The sequence below is a fragment of the Nipponia nippon genome, unplaced genomic scaffold (genome assembly GCF_047370975.1).
Source record: "Nipponia nippon isolate SJK-2023a ecotype South Korea unplaced genomic scaffold, ASM4737097v1 scaffold_6, whole genome shotgun sequence".
NCBI classification, from domain to species: domain Eukaryota; kingdom Metazoa; phylum Chordata; class Aves; order Pelecaniformes; family Threskiornithidae; genus Nipponia; species Nipponia nippon.
In genome coordinates this window covers 68,112,594-68,131,107 of record NW_028262380.1, presented here as the reverse complement: position 1 = coordinate 68,131,107, position 18,514 = coordinate 68,112,594, and the positions used below count along the sequence as shown (strand labels likewise).

Here is an 18,514-nt window from a genome sequence, read left to right as displayed (position 1 = left end):
GTCATGGCACGCTACAGGCAGACTCTCTTCCACGCACCCGCACGCACACAAAGCCCCAAAATAAAATGCATAATATGTAATCTTACAAGTGCTGATTGCCATTAAGGACACTCTTTTTCAGCTTAGCAAGACAAAATAGTTTCTTAGATAAGAGTACTGGGAACATGCCTCTGAAGGTAGAAGTATGCAGTAGGTCACCTCTTGGAGATTTCATAAAGCAGCTTTCATGTCAATGCAATAAGTATACACACAGAGCCATTTTCTAAACCTTACTAATGATATAGTACAAGTGTTCGTTACCTCTTCGGTCTACGTTTTGCAGCAATGTATACCTGCTGGGTTTGTTGGGGTATTTTTGGTACAGAACGTAACTGCCCTCAGACAGTTTCTGCCCTTTCTGTTAGTCCAAGGTAGGCAAGGAAGGAGTGTTTAGGTGAAGAGGCACCTCCCGGTGCAGTCTGAGGTCTGGGTGGATGGAATGTGAGATCGTAGTGGTTTTTGGGGAAAAACATCGTTAAAGGAATAAGGTGGGCGAACTCTGAGTTCCAGTATTTATCAAAGCACAGGGAAGTGCCGTTGGTGGCCAAGGCTTTCACTGCCAGGTTTGGCTCTGCCCCGCTGCCGTGGGCAGCTGACATAGCCACTGTTTGCAGAGCCTGGGAGGCAGACATAACTGAGAGGGGTGACAGGAGGTTTCTGGAGCTGTTCACTGGTAGGAGTGGACTGGCTTCCTTGGAGGTTGAATACTGGCCCTTCTTCTCCTCTTCAGAGCAGTCCCCGTTCTGGTGCTTCTTCACGTGGCGGCTGAAGACAAAAGGGTGGGTAGTCTTGAACAGGCACTCGTCGCAGCTGAAAGTCTGGCGTGGAGCATGCTTCAGTTTCTTGTGCAAGTTGAGATTGTCTTTGCGTTTGCAGCTGTAGCTGCACTGGTCACAGTGAAAAGGGCGCTCACCAGTGTGGACACGCACGTGTTCAATCAGCTTGTTGGCGGTCTTGGACAGGTAGCCACACTGGTCGCACTTGTAATGGTTGCCAAGGCGGTGTTCTCGGATGTGCATCTCCAGCTCCAGCTGATTTGCTTTCACTGTCTGGCAGATCCGACACTTGTACTCCATCTTGTAGTGAGTCTTCAGGTGGCACTCCATCGCTGCGGGGCGGTTGGTGGAGTAGATGCAGAATGGGCACCTGGCAACACAGCAAGGAAAGGCAGGGACAGAGAAAAGAGACGTCACTCAGCTTGAAGACCCGCATTCCTGGTTTAACCCTGTCGCTTAACCCCTCGCTGACCTACTAAAGAGGAGAAAAAGGCACTTTGTTCTCCCTGTAAAGCCTCTTTCGAATACTTGGTTCACCTTGACACGTCTCTACTTAGAGGAGGTCTGCCCATTTAACGGCAGGAGAGCTCCCGCATTCCTAGGAAAACACTGATTCGCTCTGAAGGAGCATCCCTTTAATCTTCTGGCTTACCTGGATGGGGAAGATTCTGCAAAGCAGGCCGGGTAGTGCAGAGTGGGTGACTGATTCACAGGTACTTTGTGTAACGACAGTCCTAGTGTTTGCACGAAGTCACTTTGGCCATTTTTTCCATTAAGAAGTGGTTTAAAGTGAGTGTTTACAGATGAGTATGAAAGCAGCTGTTTAAGTAAAGATGGAATAAACTTGTAATACCACATGTACAGCAAAAGCTTAGGAAATTCCGTTTCTGTGACCTTAAACAATAAGCTTGCTGGGTATCCTGCTAGGAGCGGCTGAAAGCCAGTCTGTTAGGATGATTTGTAGGGATTCCCGTTTCTGGGAGATGAGCTAGCCACGCTCAAAGGGGGCGTGTGTTTAGCACCGTTTGCCTACAGCCGCCTCTGCCACGGCAGGAATTGTTCCTGTGTGGGAACAGGATGTGGGCTCTGCTTACTCACAGCGGCAAGCGTCCGGACCGGGGTGGACGTGGCAAAGGGCCTAACCCCTGGTTCCTGGGCCAGGAAGGGCCGAGAAGGCTGGAGGAGGGAATCTTGAAAGCTTGGAAGGAAGCCTGAGCTGAACAAGCCTGCACACCAACAAACCCAAAACACACCCGCTTTTGCTTTATGTAGCTGGGAGGAAGTGGGTGAGGACAGCTACCTGCCAGGGATCTCTGCTGTATTAAACAAATCGCACTCCCTTCCAGATCTAACTGGTAAGCTAAAAGAACAGGTCTAGATAAAAAGATACAACTAAGGCACCTGGCTACTGTCTTACAGATGTCTCCACCTGCCGCTGATCTGCGTTCGCTACTTAGCAGGTCTGCCAATTGTGTTCTAGCATTTCGGATCGTTTCTAAGCCGAGATCCTCTCTCCGTGTGTTTTACCTTGCTACAACTGGTTGCACGTACAGGTTTACTATTAGTCTACCTGCTAATCGAGAGACTTTTGAGCACAGTGAGCAATACAGGAGGAAAGACAGATACTAAACCACCCTGACACTTTTCCTGATACACATGAAGTACTCTGATCCAGAGAGGGAGCCTGGCATCGAGGCTGCTAACGTGGTTTGCTCTATTGCAACAGAGGACTCGGCTGTCCATGCACACATACCTCTCCTGGGCTGGGTGCTCTCTGGATCAGAATCTCAGATTTTGACCTGGAGCTGGAGGAATCATGTTTTTTTCTCTTCCCCCACAGCAAACAGGAGACAGAAAAATACAATTTACTTAGATCTCTTCAGGCTCTTTTGGATGCCTTAAAAAAAAAAATAAATCAGAGCTTTTTCTTAGGTGCAGCTTTCAAGGTACCTAATTATTACTTGAGCTGGGCGGGAATAACTTATGTAGACTGAGAAGCCCATTCTGTCAGGAAGGTCTGAGTCATAGGTCATGGTTTTTCCTCGGTAAATAGAACAGATTCTGCGCAGCTTAAACCCAAAGAGCATTAGACAACTGGTCTGTACGTCCAAGACAGACATCCCGTCGTTCTGGCACACTACTTGTTTCTCAATCTGGTCGTCTTCCCGGTTTCAGTCATCGCATCTCAAGTGACCACAGATCCCAGTTCATGGAACTACTGAGCTGGAGACCAGACGCTGCCTGGCAAACAGAACCAGTTTTCAAAAACTGCAGTGCAAACTGATAGAGCTACGCGTGGTAACACGAAACGGTGGTGTGCTCGTCACGTGACACTTACAGTGCACTGAAAACATGAGTTTGCTCAGCAAGAGCAACAGAAGCGGGGAGTCCTGTGCTGAACCCTAGCTGGGCTCAAGGCAGCTCCAGCCTCTTTTCCTGCAGCAGCTGGAAGAGAGACCAGGGACGTGCATCTTGCATAACGTCACGTTGCCCGCCCACAGGGAGCAGGCATATGGCCCCAGCAGTCGCTCCTTCCCTCAGGGGTCCAACTTTGACATAAGGGCGCGCTCATTCTCTAGAAGCACTGCTCTGCACCAACAGACCTTCAAGGACACCACCTTAGCCAAAGGGCTTTTTTTTTCTTCTTAAAAGAGTGTATTACTCGTTACACGTTAATTTATACAATAGTGATCAGTCTGGGGCACGCAAACCAAAGTAGAAAGCATCAAAGCTATTAATTCTTGGGGAGGACTGACCTTGCATTAGAGCATACAAAGGTTATAACCTTTAAGGTTATAACTTCATACCTAGTTGCAGAGAAACTGCAGAGAAACTAAACAGGGTTTAGTTCCTCTGAGCCAGGTGCAGAACAGAGCCTGTGCTGTGTGCTTTCCCTTCCTCTGATGCCTTGAAAAAACCCCCTCTTCGTTTGCCAACACCTCTGTGGAGTGCTGTGGAGTGCTGCCTCATGCTCTGTACTGTCTCCTCCATCACATACTGTCTCCTATTTGACTTGAAAAGGGAAAGGACCATAGCTTGCTACAGCGCTAAGACCGGTGGACGCTACCTCTGCCGCTAGGTTACCGATCTGCTATAGTGATGCAAGCCTACAGTAAAGGACTGGGCTTGGGTCGTCTAAATAAAAGGAAGCCCCAAACCTGGATTATCAGACATTTAACTAACCCTTTTGAATTTGCTTCCTTTTGTCCTATCCCCACAGTATTAGAGGTGCTTAACACAGTAAAAGTTTGTGTACTTGCTTTCCTTACTTGAGCCCACCGGTGGGGACCGTGTGGCATTTCTTGTGCTCCAGTAATTGTTCAGGTGTCTTCATGAACTTGTGGCACACATCACACTCGAACATCCGTGTGATCAGGTGGATTTGCAGGTGGCGCTCAAACATATTTTTTGTTTTGCAGACGAAGTTGCAGAAAACACATTCAAAGCCTGAAAAAATAAAACAAGAACATATATTCCTTACGTTGTGGCCAAATCGACTGCATAGACGGTGACAGTTTGTATTTGTTTAACAGTGTTTTACCTTTCTCTGACTTCTCTTCAGTGTTCACTGAGGTCTGACTACCAGGCACTACAGAAATGACTAGCAGGTTGTTTGAACCCTTGTTTTTGGGGGTTATATCTGCATCTTCTTTGCTGTTGGCAGAGTCGCTCAGTGCTGACAGCGAAGATGAAGATGGACTGTTAGATTCACTGGGTGTCTTCCTCTCTTCAGCTGAAAACCAGGAATAAAGAGCAATAACTAATACAGCGGATTGGATGGACTCTCAATGATCCTGCTTTAAATTTCAGGAAAAATATTTATATTTAAAGTTAATTCAAACAAGTCTGAAATTAATTGATCTGTTAAGAAATCATAGTTGCACCTCCTTCCTTTTTATTAGCGTTTACAACAGTACATCTCTGTTTATCCTAGAACTGAGTCTGTCTGTAATGGTAGTGGGAAGGAAGCATGCAACTCTACCTCATTACCAGGCTGAAAAAAATCCCAAGACAAGACTTTGATTAACTCAGAGTTCAAAAACAATGAAGAACTTGTCACTTAGAAAGGAAACGGAGCTTCTGCAGGTTTGGGGTGCGGAAACCAAAAGCGCCTACTGGTCCAAGCTAAACTTCCCCCACCTTTCCGTTTATGTGGGTCCAACGGGTAAATTTGGGAGGAAGGGCAAAGGAGAATAATCTCACTCATTGTACTGAGGAGCATCCTCAGTAATGATTGTGAGAGATAACGGCGTGGTCTCAAGATTTATCTGTTTTTATTAGGACCTCTTATTGAAGATAATTAATTAAAAAAAGCTATTTAACTGGATCTAAAGCTGAAGCCCATCAGAGTTTCCTTATGTGCAATAAATGTATGAAGTTCAAATCCCAAGCCCTGGTACACACTAGCAGTGAACAAGAGTGAGAGTTCTTATATGAGAGCTGCTGTGAGCCAACGAGGCGAGGATGGGCAAATTATTACCTCCCACCTATGTCTTGGTTTAAATCAGAGGTGTGTTAAAAAGAGACTTTACTAAAACCTAATATTCTCTATGTGATAAAGTCCCCCGATCGAGGCCTCTGCAAACACCAGTACCTATGTGCCTAGCTTTGAATTGATGAGCGGCACCTTTAAGTCTAAGATAAAAATGTAGGAATGCACTAATGCAATCTGATGACCCAAGCTGTCAATAGGGAGGATGACTGGGATATCATATAGAAAGATTCACTGACCTTGGGCACCAGAGTAATAGAAATGGAATGAAATTTAATAGCACAGAGTACAAGGTTATGACCTGAAGGGCCAGTAACAAGAATTTTTCCTACAAATGAGGAGCGCTTAAGTTGGAAACAGTCAAGGAAAACAGAAGAAGAATTTGAGCAGAACATGGGATGAATATGAGCAATCAGTGTGGGGGAGCCTTCAAGGAAGGTAAATACGATCGCAGAATGTTATTGTGTGAGCTATTCCCCGTAGCTGCTGCTGTTTTACACTGCCACCACTACTTATTTCATTTCACCATGTACAGCTGTGATTGCATATGTCGAGAGCGGGGGTTCTAACAAGAACATATGCAGTGAGGGATTGGTACAGTGAGAAAACTGTGTTTCATATAAGAAAAGGCTCAATGTACATTTAGAGGGGAAAGGGTTGTTCTCCATAAATATACTTAGGGAATAAATCCTGTGGAAGGAGGGAAGAAAGGTGGAGGGAGCAAGAGGTGGATTGCTTTTTCAGATAAAGGACAGTTCTGGCACAAGAACGACGTACACGTATTCCGATTATCAGTAGGACACGCACTGGAAATTTTAAAAAGGTCCCTAATCTTTAATGCAGGAAAATCTGCAGCTTCCTGTCTGTAGAAGTAGTTGGTTTAAAACAATTATACTTGTTTGAAGACATATGCCAACATCCTTACAAACAGGCCTTTTATGACTTGGTAACATCACAGGATAAGGGGCCGGAGTCAAGTGACCCAGAAAATCCATTCTATTTTTTACTCTCTGTATTTGCCATATGTGTAAGCATTTGGCTGAATTGCCAGCTGAATGGCTCCGTTTGACAGGGTGAAGGAAGAACAAGGGGGGTTTTGTCTTTCTTTAAAAGACAAGCAGCAGCTCCAATCTTTTAGCCACGATGGGAAGATACAGTAGAGTACAGCTCAGTGCTGAGCTCCCCTGTGAGCTTTTCTTGTGGCTATGGGTGGCGTTCCTCGTTTCTCTTGACTTCCTATAAATGAAGTGGAGTTAGATGCAAACCCCTCAGGTAGCAGGCAGTAGTGCTGAAAGCTACGCTGGCATAAAATCCCTTGAGAGCTTTCCAGTAGTTTGTATTTCTGCAGTTACATATACCTCACGTATCTGTGAGCACAAGCAAGTGCATTCTCCTCTCCTTTCTCCTTCTCCACCCCTCCCCTGTTTTCCCAATTTTATTCCTGGTAGGACAGGAAAAGCAATTTAGCAATGGAAAAATTGTGCTGGATGCAATTCAGGTTCAGTATTGTCAACACAATTGTTAGTAGTTTGTGGCAGCAAAATGCTTCTGCCTGGTGTTACAAGAGAAATTAATTAAAAGGGTTCTAATTTTCTTCTCCTTAAATTATGCCAGACTTCATTAGTTGGACTAAGCATATGGAGCTTGTTTGAAAACTGCTATTGCTCTTATCTTTGGCTATTAAGTGAACGAGACCAGGGAGAGGACACGTGACTTGTTCTGTTATTTAATACAAACTTACATTTATGGTATTGCTGAATCACAGTGTCAACTAAACATCAGCGTGAAATTCCAAACTGATAGACTGTGGAGGCAAACACGCTGAAGAGCGAAGCTCAACATATTGTGTATTTCACACTTACAGCCAGGTACGCGCAATTAGCACTCAAAGTCACCTTATCATCACTGAAGTCAAACCAGGATTTTGATGAAATAGTAAACCGGTCAGGAAAACAAACGAAGTATGCTGACTTCAACAGGGGAGGGGATTTGGGGGATAAGGGGAATAGGAAGCAGGAGGGCTAAGTAGTCCTTCATTTATTTCGCTAAGCTTGAAAATTGATCTGCGCTACCAGATTATTTGCCTGGCTGGAGTCCAATTCACTTCAACTTTGAGAGATCAGGCCTTAATTAGCAAGCGTTTCAGTGAAAGTAGAGTGCTAATGGGAAGTGTGAAGGTTGCACCTAAAAAGCAAGGAAGAGAGAGATCACTGCAGCTGGGAGAGAGGGATCGTCACCTGTGTGCTTGCTGTTGACATGAGCCTTCATATCTGCCTCTTCCATAGTGACAAAATCGCATGCTGTGCAGCAAATGGAGAACATCCACTGCTCTTTATCCACGTGGAGGGACATATGACTGACAAACTGGACATTCATCTCCGTCTCAAACCCACACACGTGACAGCTGCAGGCAGAAGGGAATTCAAGAGTAAGAAACATTAAAAAACAAGCCACAAACAGAAGCGTATTGCCTTTCCCTGAATTTGCAAGAAAAAACTCCCAGCACAGATTTCTTCTCTTCCTCACTGTTGAATGTTCACTGTGAAATTCTTTTGTCTGTTGAACTGCCTTTGAACTGATGGCCATGCCAACGTGATTAAGGGCAGGCACAATGCAACAATCCTGGACATGCTATAATGACACTAAATAATCATAAAGTTAATTAAAAACTACAGATTCCAGATGCTGCGCATCACCTAGCCGATTCCTTTGGGCAATAAGAGGCAGTGCAGCTTTGCCAAGATGTTTAGTACGGCTGATACACTGACAAACGGAGAGCTTGCTGCACACTCCAGGAGTTATTTTCAAGCCCTGGAATGGTTCCCATGCCAAACTGGGATCTTGTGCAAAACTGCCTGGCAGTTTCAGTGTAAGCAAGTAAAAATGGGTTCAAACATCTCTTATGCTTGACTGGAAAACAGCAGTCATCAGCTATGCAAATAATTAGCAGAGATACAGATTTCACAGCCAGTGCATAAACAGAGTGATATTGAGAGGCGATGGAAAGGACCCCTTACTTTGCAGAGTCCTCGTGCTTTGATTAGGCCATTAACATTTAAAACAAGCCAAAAACATTTTAAAAGGTGTATACTCCAGGGCACTATTTTGCTTTCCCAGGGGGATGGACTAGATAATCTAATCCAGCAGGTCTCATTTATTTCTTACTTCTATGATTTTGTAATTAAATCTGTTCTTGGCACTTTGACTAAAAGTAAGAGTGATTTGGTAATCTGCTTGGCCACTAGAGTGCATATCACAGTTTGCAGAGCACACAACAGTGCATGCAACAAGGAGAACGTCCAAATACGTATTTTTTTCTGGGCAATTCCTTTTATTTTTTCGGGCAAATTCTCCTAAAGGTTTTCTTTCTTTCATCGTGTGGGTCACTGAATGTATGTACCTCTAGCAAATGGAGGAAATGAGTGTACCAATATAACAATTCTCGTTACGCTTTACTATTTGATTTCATAGATTTGGCTGAAAACAACGGAGCTGTCAGAGGCAACTGGAAGCACAGTGCTGTAGATTTGCCGTGAATCTGTGTACACGATGGGATGTTTCCAAACACAAAACTTAAACGAACACTGTATGAAGAGTTAAAGAGGCTTCTTAAGAGCCCATCTGCCTCACAAAGCCATTTAAAAAAACCAACCCCACACCAAACCCCAGAGTCTTTCCCAACGGCTAGCCAAGTCAAACAGCATGAGGCAGCCAGCTGGGTTTTGCTGCTTAGCCTAAGTCAGATACGGGTAAGACAAACACTTTCATCGCAGTTCCACCCTGCAAAGCCAGAAGGGTGGCCCTGTAACATGTCCCTAGCAGGCAGATAAGACATTCAGATTCCAGCGTTGGGCGCACAGCCCTTGTCTGGCTCCTCACCTGTAGTAATAAGGGTGCTTCTTTCCATCGCTGCCTTCAGAAGTGACAGCGCTGACAATGTCCTCGGTGTCTGTACTCACCAGCTTCACAGAATGGACGGTCAGGTGCTGGTTCAGATTAGCACGGCACTTAGCAGCATAGGGGCACAAGTGGCATTTGTATTTTCTCTCTTCTGAAAAAGAAACAGAAAACCTGAAATGTATACTTCATTTTGAAGCAAGCTATTTTTAAAGCGGCCCATAACCAAGTATGCATTCCTTGGGGTTTCTCCAAGCAGCCTTCAGAATGAGGTACTTTGGAAGCTCGACATTTTGGAAACTTATAGGAGTCCACAGCAATTACTCAAAGAAAAACTAATTTGGAGGTAGTTTAGGGCTAGTTTTTTTAGCTTGCTCTACCATTTGTAGTCAGATAATATAAAACTTTATAAAGTGGAAATCTGGGGCAAGTGCTGCTCTGAGAGCTGCAGCAGAGCCAGTAGAGAAACAGGTCAATAATCTACAACTACTTCCTTTACCTAGCATCTTTTATTTGATTTAGAGTCCAGTTATTCTTGAGGTTGCCCGTGTGATCCCTTGCAGAGAATTGATGGTTGATGATTTTGTATTAAAATCTGAGGGTGGGGAGGAAAGGGAACTCTGTATCATTAGGCCAGTTCCAAACACTAACAAAAAAACCTCGCTCAAAGAACAGTTGAAGAAATTAAACAAATTCATCATGAGCTTCTGATGCTTCACAACTTAGACAATTTAAAATAAAAATGATTTTATTTTAAATCAAACATTTCTAAATCCTGGCAGCGCATTTTTTGTACGTGCCAGGCTTTATTTTGCAAAGAGTTGATTAAAATAACCAAACATTACATCAGCTTTTACAACCTTTCCCTTTGAGGAGCTGCTGCTCTAAATTTGAAGTATAATGCTACAAGTGTTAGGGGAAAGGCATTCAACAGAGCAGCTTAGGACTAAGAAAACCCCACGACGCCACGGAACAGAGCATTTGAACCTTTCCAGCATGGCTCTACTAGATGGTACAATGTACACTGGCATTATACCAACAATATTTTTCAGCACTGCATCAGAAATTCTTGCTTTCAAGTCTTATTTTGCGCAGTGCGCCTCAGCAGGCTGACGAGGTGCGTCTTCCGTATAAAAACTCTGAGCCTCAGTTGATTTGAAGCTGATTCGCTTTAAGAAAGTTGGTATGGGGTAGAACAGCCCCTGTTCCTCTCGGAAGAAGTGGATGATAAGAGCAAAGGTGAATGAATGACAGATATTAACTCCTTTCAGTTTCACCAGATCTGAAACACCAAGGCCAAATCTTTTGTTGTTCAGTGACATTTAAAAAGCTCATCAGGTGAACGTAAGCAAGCCTTCTCTTCAGAACTCCATTAGCAGGCTTGGTTAACGAGCTGGTGTCTACAGGCTGGTCTGCTGGAAGCTGGACAAACTTGAATTTACACATTTTGTAAAGATAAGTTACAGGTAGGCTGTAAAGAAATAAAATGTTAGTTAACTCCCTGAACACCACTCTGACATTCTGTCCTGTTTCTGCGCTTGGCTCTGCTCTAAGTGCAAGGAGCTGAGGATGGCTCACACTCTTCTGCTTACCTTCTTCTCCCTCCACTTAAACAAACCATGACAACCACACAGATTTCCTCAGTGCTGTAACAACCAACCACGAAGCATCGCCTTACCTGTGTGCAGCGAGAGATGCCGAGACAGGGTCTGCTGTCGACCAAACACTTTTCCACACACGTCACAGGGAAAGAGCTGGTCGTTGAATTTCCAAGATGGCAATCCATTTCCCACCTCCAGCCCCAGCTTTTCTGTTTCTATGCCAAAAACCACAGAAACAGAAAGTCGTATTTTAAGAACCCTGAAGACGTGCAGATTTCATTCAGTAGAGTCCTGTAGGTGTCATATAAAATGCAACACCTCGGCTGCATGCTGTGGGATCTGGCTCGTGAGTTCATGTAAAAAGGAAACTCCCAATGATGGAAAGGAAATTAATCCTTCGTACGTACTCTAAAGCAGAACACTTAGTCAAAGTGTTCGAGACATAGGCATAGTCAAAGAGTAAAACCAGATTATGTAAAGAGAGAAAGTCAAGCGTGAGCAGGGCAAAGCATTAACCTGTAATTCCGTTTTTGTGGAGAGACCGCTCCCTCGGCTTTTTCAGTCACCCACCTTTGTCTGGTACGTGAAGGAGCCCTGGTCTGAGATGGTGGTCTGTTTTACACTGGGTTATTATTCACGGCTGGAGGAAGATTTCCAAGCTTTTTCTTTCCTAGTGACGCAGGAATTTTTTGCTACATGACCAGTCTTACATTGAAGGAGAACAGAAGATTGCTCAGACAAACATTAAACCAAGAGAACACAGCACGCCAATGAATGGGTGGCATCTGGGGGAAGCTCTACCCAGCACCTGCTGTCCTCAGGCATCAAAATCCCCAGCAGCTTAGAGGGCCATCCACTGAAAAACTGAGACCCAGAGCGAGCCATTATCTTTAAATAAGTGGTTTTAATTGTTCCAGGAAGAGAGAGAGTCTGCCATACAAAAAAGAAACTCCACACAGCATAAAACACAGACATGAAGGCGCTCTGTAAGGAAGTAGAGAGAAAAAGACTGGGAATGAGGAAGAGGGAAAAAAGGTACACAGTGCTTCAAGAAGTTAAAAGCATGGCCAGTTTTGATACAGAGAGAAGGGAGCAGAGAGCCGATGGAGATGGGATAGCAGTGATACTGCTTAGCTCAATCAGAGAAACAGTATCAGCAAGCCTTGTGTAAAGAAATATTCTCTGCAAGAGTCCTGTTGCCTGAGGAGAAGGCACTGCTGTTGTAAGAGGTGCACAAAACTGCAAGGGTACTCAGCAGCTTTCCCAATACAACAGCCAGTGGGGAGAGGGCTTGGTTTAAGACTTACTGCTGGTAAAAGACCTTCTATTTCCACTGGAATGAAAGATGCCCCATGCAGAGCACCTTTTCTAAACCGACACCGCCTGTGGGATTGCTGCCCAGAACTAGCTCCACCAGTGCACGTGTGCATGCCGTGCTGCAGGAAGACCATTTGGCTGGGACTTTCAGGTAAACAGGACGAGAGGAGCTGAGGACAGGAGTACAAGAACCTCTTATTGAGTGCCAGTTACTATGATGGAGGTTGGCACAAACCAGCAAAACCTTCATCCGATGAAGCACTGAGGAATAAACACCCCCCTTGTACAGGCAGCCCCTCACTGACAGTCACCTACCACTGCAAATTTGACTGCCATGTCTGAAAGACTCTGTCCTTCACAGATAGGTGTCCAGACGGCTCCAGTAGGCAGAGAGTTGTCAAATACTGTAGTTAATTTAAGAAATAATAAAAACAATGCCTCATTTGGGGGAGAGATTCCACATCGCAATCGCAGGAAGTTTAGGGATGGTCATACTTGCCAGCCCCTTTTCAGCTGCTGTTACTTTCTCCTGTGACCCTGTAATACGTACAATATTCAGCACACCAAAGGAATTATGAGGCACCTCTGAGTGCTACCACCCAACAACACATTTTTCTTAAAAGAATTTCGAGTTAGAGAATGAGTTTTGCCTATTCAAAATAGTCATTTTGTGAAATTAAAAAGGAAGGACCCCCCCCCCTCCCCTAAGGGCTGTAAGTGACCCATAACCTCCAAGAACTTCAATAAAGAATGATTCTTTTTGTTACTATCCTTGAGTTCAAAACAATGGAAAAATCTGACTCTGTACTAATGCTACAATATTTTAGCAGAGCTTTTTGAGTACATCATCAAAACAGTGCTTCAAAAGAGGAATATGGTAATAATTATAAGAGAAGGTCACAGGGGTGTAGGTTGCTTCAATATGGTCACAACAAAAATGGATTAATTGGGACACATACCAAACAAGTGGGCTCAATTAAGTAAATAAGTCTCCTAACAATTCACTTCAGCATTAGTCATCAGCCCTCTTTTAAGAAGAAGAAATATAATGTCCTATGGTGGATTTATAGCTATCAGTTCTGGGAAGCTCATGGGAAGCTGGAAAAATATCAGCTTTCTGATCATCTCGAGCTGGTGAAAGCTAGTCCCTTGCAAAGCAGCTGCATATTTTTCATTGATGCAAAAGAGGACACTGTAGGTATCTTGAAAGTACTTCTATTTACTTTAAAGATTGATTCCTGGAGTCCTAACTACAGTGCTTCTTTCTTCTTTCGACTGAATCTTCTCTCTGTAGCAAAGCGCTTTTTCTATTCAGCAAGCTTCTTAGCTTGTTCATGGCAAACCAGAGTTGGTCTCTGGTGCAACAGGAGCCTCAGCACTTCGTGGAAGATTTCTCAGCTCCAAGGGAAACCACCTACTTCCACCCACCTTACCCTCCGGGCAGCTGGGTCTGCAGCCTGGGAACTGCAGCTCTGTGTCCGTACAGTGATCCAGAAATCTTCCCAAGAACACACCCAGCAACTGACCTCGCCAGTGACCTGAAGAATCAGGTGAGTCAACATCCACATTCCGTCCTTGGGCTCTGTCTCTAATTAATGCCGGGGAATGGCGTTTGCTGCGAAGCGAGTACAAGTCCAGTAACGCTGAGACCACGATACTGGTTTGTGCACAGCGTTCTCTGTGTATCCCAAAGCGCTCTACCAAGACAGTCAGCATCGTTATCCTTTGAGAATACCTTACACAGAGGCCAGGAAGAAGATGGACTGAGACCACCTAATGTTAAATAATGAATCACCACTGTGAGAGATGTCCCACAGAAATCCATCTTTCACCATGACATCCCTATACTAAAATGAAGGAAAAAGAAAAAAGAAAAAAAAGGACTTGATGTAAGATTTCTGCTTTAAACGAATGCTGCTCCACAGCAAATTCCAAAACTTCTATGTTAGAAAAGCATACATGACAAAATAATATTGAAATTATTAAGTAAGCAATGGACTGCATTTCTGTATGGGTTTTGGAGTTTAAAACAAAGTATGCTTAGTAAAATGGAAGGCCTCCAAGTTCTCTAGTACATCATTAAAAAGTAATAGAAAGATTAAGACTCAGTATATTACAGGCTAGTAATAAAATTATTTTGAAATCTTTCTGCATAGAAGTCTTCAGAGCTGAAAATTTTACGTAAAGGTAGAACTTAATTCTCAATGAAATTTAGTGAAATACATCTTTACGGACACCTTTCCTGCCCTTCTGCATCACCTAGTATCATTTCCCTATTAACCCCAAGTCAACTTCATAATGAGTAGCTGTGTAAAGCTGATCATCCAAGATGGGGTTAGAAACTGCCGGGACTTCTCACCATCTGTATTTTCCCTGAGGTGAGGATAAGGTGGACATCAACTGCAGCAATATTGTGCTGACCCTTCTCTTGCCCCTCCAAATAGATTAACAAAGCCCAGCAGCTTGAGAGAGTTACTATGTACCCCTTTCCTAAGCTGTTGGGCATGATTCTGAACATGTATGTATTTTCAATTTTCACATTTAGTAATTAATTTTTTTCTCTTATCCTCAAACTGGTAACATCAATATGGAGAGTGCATTAACGACCCCTTCTGAAAAGCCTTTAGCCTGACTTTTGTCAAGAAATGCTGAGAGAGGGTGCCAGATCTGGTTGAAGCTGTAACTGAAGAAGAGAACAAAGTGTGACCTGAATACATAAGTAACTGCCTAGAGTCACCAAATCAGCCTTGTGACTGCCAGTAGCTGTCACGCACAAAAAGTTGCCCAGGGACTGGCTTTGGACTCTGATACGTGGTACTTTGATTACTTATTTTCTTTTACTTAGCTTACATATTTTTCAATTACTGCTTCACAGTGTTTTACACTACATTATGTTTTAATCTGTTGTTCAATGCCATGCCTACCTTTATATCTTCATACCAATAACTGAAAGAATGAAACCACTATTTAACTGAAAAAGACAAAGCTAAGAAATGTCAGTCAAAGAAGATAAGTTCATATTTATAACCTTTGCTGGTTTACTCTCTGCTCTCACATCCTATAACTCACTTAAGCAGCTGCTTCTCTGTTTCATCTTCACACCTCCATAGACCTCAGAAGCAACAAAATCCACAAGGGCAGATCCTTATGGTCGCATGGAAGCCTACAGATATGAATTAAATAGACTGTCCTTTGCAATAATTATTCCTTAAAGAGGTGGAACTGAGAGGTGCTGATGAGTCTTAACAAGGGAGGTCAAAATTTATTCTCTCTCCATTCTTCTGCAAGTGTATGTCATATTTATACTTTGGGTTATTCAGACAGTTTGACACCACACAGATGGTCAAGAAGAAATCACGTAAGTAATTTTGAAAATGAAACGAACAGAAATCCTGTGAAGGGAGAAAACAAAGAGTGGTGGTGAGGCTATTTTCAATCAATCCTGCTGGCAAGCCAAATGCTAGGAAGAAAACAAGTTAGATGTCTAGAGGACCTGGTGACAGAATAGCCACCCAGGGTGAGGCTGAGAGCTAAGAGGGAGAGATGGCCAAACTCTGAACAGGAGGTGAACTGGGAAAAGGTAGGTAATAGCTGATACAGAAAGAGAGGAAAGAAGTGTGCAGTACCTCCCTCCTTATATTCCAGGGGATAAAACTTGATGCAAAGAATATGAGATGCAGAAGGAAGCTCCCATGGGAGAGTGCATCTAAAAAATTCCACCAAACCAGAAAATGAATAAACTGACTGAGAAACAGTGCTGAACAAGGTAACCAGGTTTCTATGAGCTCATGCCAAGAGGATGAACACCACCAGCAGTGCAGATGTCCCACAGCAAGGCACCTCACTTTGCTCTGAAAGACTTAGGACATTAAACAGTCATCAGATAACTCCGGTTACTACCAGCCTGAAGTGGATTGCTGCTAGCCTGTCCTTTGCAAGCTTTCCAGTACCCCAACATTTACCCAAGAGGTAAATACACTGTATGCAACTCTATATGAGTGTCACAAAAGCTTGTTCCATTTGTAAGGTTATTTCTATTTTGTTATGTCTAAAAGACAAGGAGTTCAAGAAGTGATTTATTCAGAAACAAGGTATTCAGGTCAGGCAATCATGCAAACACAGCTTTAAAAACATTTATTTGGTCAAGGAAATTTTCTTTCCTTCTTCCGTCTGCATTCGTCTATGTTATTGTAACGTCTTCCTACTTTCTGCAGTGTCCCCATCATCAAAGGTGCATTTTACTGCTTTGGAGCCTTCCACTTACATGTTCCTCCATCACCTCTGGCAAGCCCACTGCATTTAAAAATTTGGAACTCCTTTTGTGAAATATGCAATTAAGGTTCTGCTGCAAGCTTGTTTGCTGAAAGCCTGCGAAAGGCTCGCAAGCTCAAAAATATATTGACTATATGAAATTGCAGCGCTCCAAATACTGTATGTCTTACTCCCTTCCCAACGTCCTTTCACAAAAGTTTTATTTGTAGCACCAGAATTCTTATTTCTAGTAAGTCAGTTAAAATAAATGGTGGAATCCTTCCAGATACTGTAGGTTCCCGAGTAAGATGTGTCTTGTGACTTATCGAAGGTATCTGTGATCTTGAGTGGTCCTGCAGTCTTCATTTGTCACTGCCAGCATCACAGCAACCTGTCTGCTCTTATTTTAGGATGTATCTTTTACTGTGAGCAGACTCATCCACTATTAGCCGGAGATAAGCAACTGCTTTTTTGGCATAAAAGTTTTCTACATTCCCCACAAAAATAAAAGGAAGTAAGAAAACTTTTTTTTTTTTTTTTTTAAACTTGAGCTTCAGCTGAAATTGCAAGCTGGTTTGCCTGACCCCTTTGTGATGTTTTTTTTAATGCCTTTTTGTAGCTATTAATGCAGTCAGTGCTGTCCCCTCTAATACCAGTTCAGGGGCATCTGTCCAGCCAAAGCGAGTCCCCCTGGGCATGTGGTGGGCTGGCCACGGGTGAGCTCGCACCAGCCTGGGAGCCATCTAGCGCTGGCAGCAGAGCCCCGTGCCCGAGCTGGCACGGTCCAAGCACGAACAAAGGAAGGGTCTACGTAGCCACGCTCTCGGTCACAACATGCGACAAGTATGAGAAGTTATTTGGAGGGATTTAACAATAATACTAAAAAATAAAAATGAACACAAAATTACTGCTCAAATAAAAGAACCCTAGTTCCACTTGTGAGGGGGACACGTACGTTTTGTTTCAGAAGCCCTGAAAACCTGCACATAATCAGACAGCCTGAATGACAGCACAACTGGAAGCAGAAAAAGCCTCCTTGCTAAATAAAACACTTTACCAACTAATGCTCTTATTTTTTTCTCAAAAGCTTTTGCAAATATCTAACATTACTATGGAGTAAGGTAAAAAGCAGTAATGTTATGATCATTTAAAATCCTTGCTATGGAAGAAAATAGAACCCAAGTGATTTTATCTATCAGTAGCATGGTGCTTAAGTTGCTATTTCTAAAAACATAAACCATGAAAGCTGGAAACATTTCAATAAAGAGCTTGCATGACCCACAAAAAGAAACATTATTAACATTGCGCAGGGAAGTATTCCAAACGTGCAATGATAGGCAACAACACTTGAAAAGGTCACTGAGAAGTGATAAAGATGTTGGGGTTTGTGAAAATAATAAAAGCAAATAAAAGATGAACTTTAAAGATGCCTCCATAGAGGAACACGGGAAAACAGTGAAGCCCACTTCACTGCTGAGACTGAGCCCGTTGCTCAAAAATGGACAGTCAGAAGCAGGGTGAGAAAAACAAAACTTGAGTCAGGGCAAAGACAAGGCAGGGACACCCTGACTTCAAAACACAAGGCCGCTCCCCACCTCCTACCTTTGCGTCAAAACTAACAAACTCCTATTTTAACTTCACTTATACAACGGAAGACTTCTGAGTAAACAGTGAGGCTTATGATAACCTTCATCTGCATTATAAAGCTTTGAGATTTGCTTTTATTGTCTGTATTAAGCTCAAAATGTAAGAAACAACCAAGAGGAGAGAAAATCCCCAGTTCAAAACTTTGTGAGTCTATGTAAATTCTATGCAAGGTGGCTGGAGTTGCAGATTTTTATGGAACCCTAAAGCTGCAATAACGTTGCAGTCATTTCTTGAAAATTATTTTTACAACACGTACACTACGACATCAAGTTGAGGATAACGCGGGACAACACCCTCCATTCCCCCCAACTCGTATTATCCACTGTACTGCTTTAGCATAAAGGATAAACAGGATTGCCTTGGTGGTAACTTCATTCCTTACACAATAGGAAAGAACAGAACAATGTCAAATTCCTGACATATGCAAAGTAAGGCCCTGAGCTGTGAATTTACTGGCCAAAAAGAGACATGGAAGAGCCCCTGTAGCTCACTGC

At 43.3% G+C, this 18,514-nt stretch overlaps 1 protein-coding gene across 8 annotated transcripts in view; it reads right to left on the bottom strand.

Annotated features, from left to right (window-relative positions):
• Positions 1-358: 358 nt before the first annotated feature.
• The window catches only part of ZNF827 (zinc finger protein 827), a 121,890-nt gene continuing 103,734 nt past the window's right edge, over positions 359-18,514 (bottom strand). For 3 of the 8 annotated variants that reach the window (XM_087735963.1, XM_087735964.1, XM_087735965.1), the window contains 6 exons: positions 10,883-11,020; positions 9,187-9,358; positions 7,545-7,711; positions 4,357-4,548; positions 4,085-4,262; positions 359-1,185 (listed from right to left, as the gene is read on the bottom strand). In XM_087735963.1, coding sequence (XP_087592089.1) covers positions 378-1,185; positions 4,085-4,262; positions 4,357-4,548; positions 7,545-7,711; positions 9,187-9,358; positions 10,883-11,020 — 1,655 coding nt within the window. In that variant the 3' untranslated portion in view covers positions 359-377. Of the gene's footprint in view, positions 4,263-4,356; positions 4,549-7,544; positions 7,712-9,186; positions 9,359-10,882; positions 11,021-18,514 lie in introns of all 8 variants that reach the window. The other 5 variants (XR_015699581.1, XR_015699582.1, XM_087735967.1 and 2 more) reach the window with 5 other exon arrangements.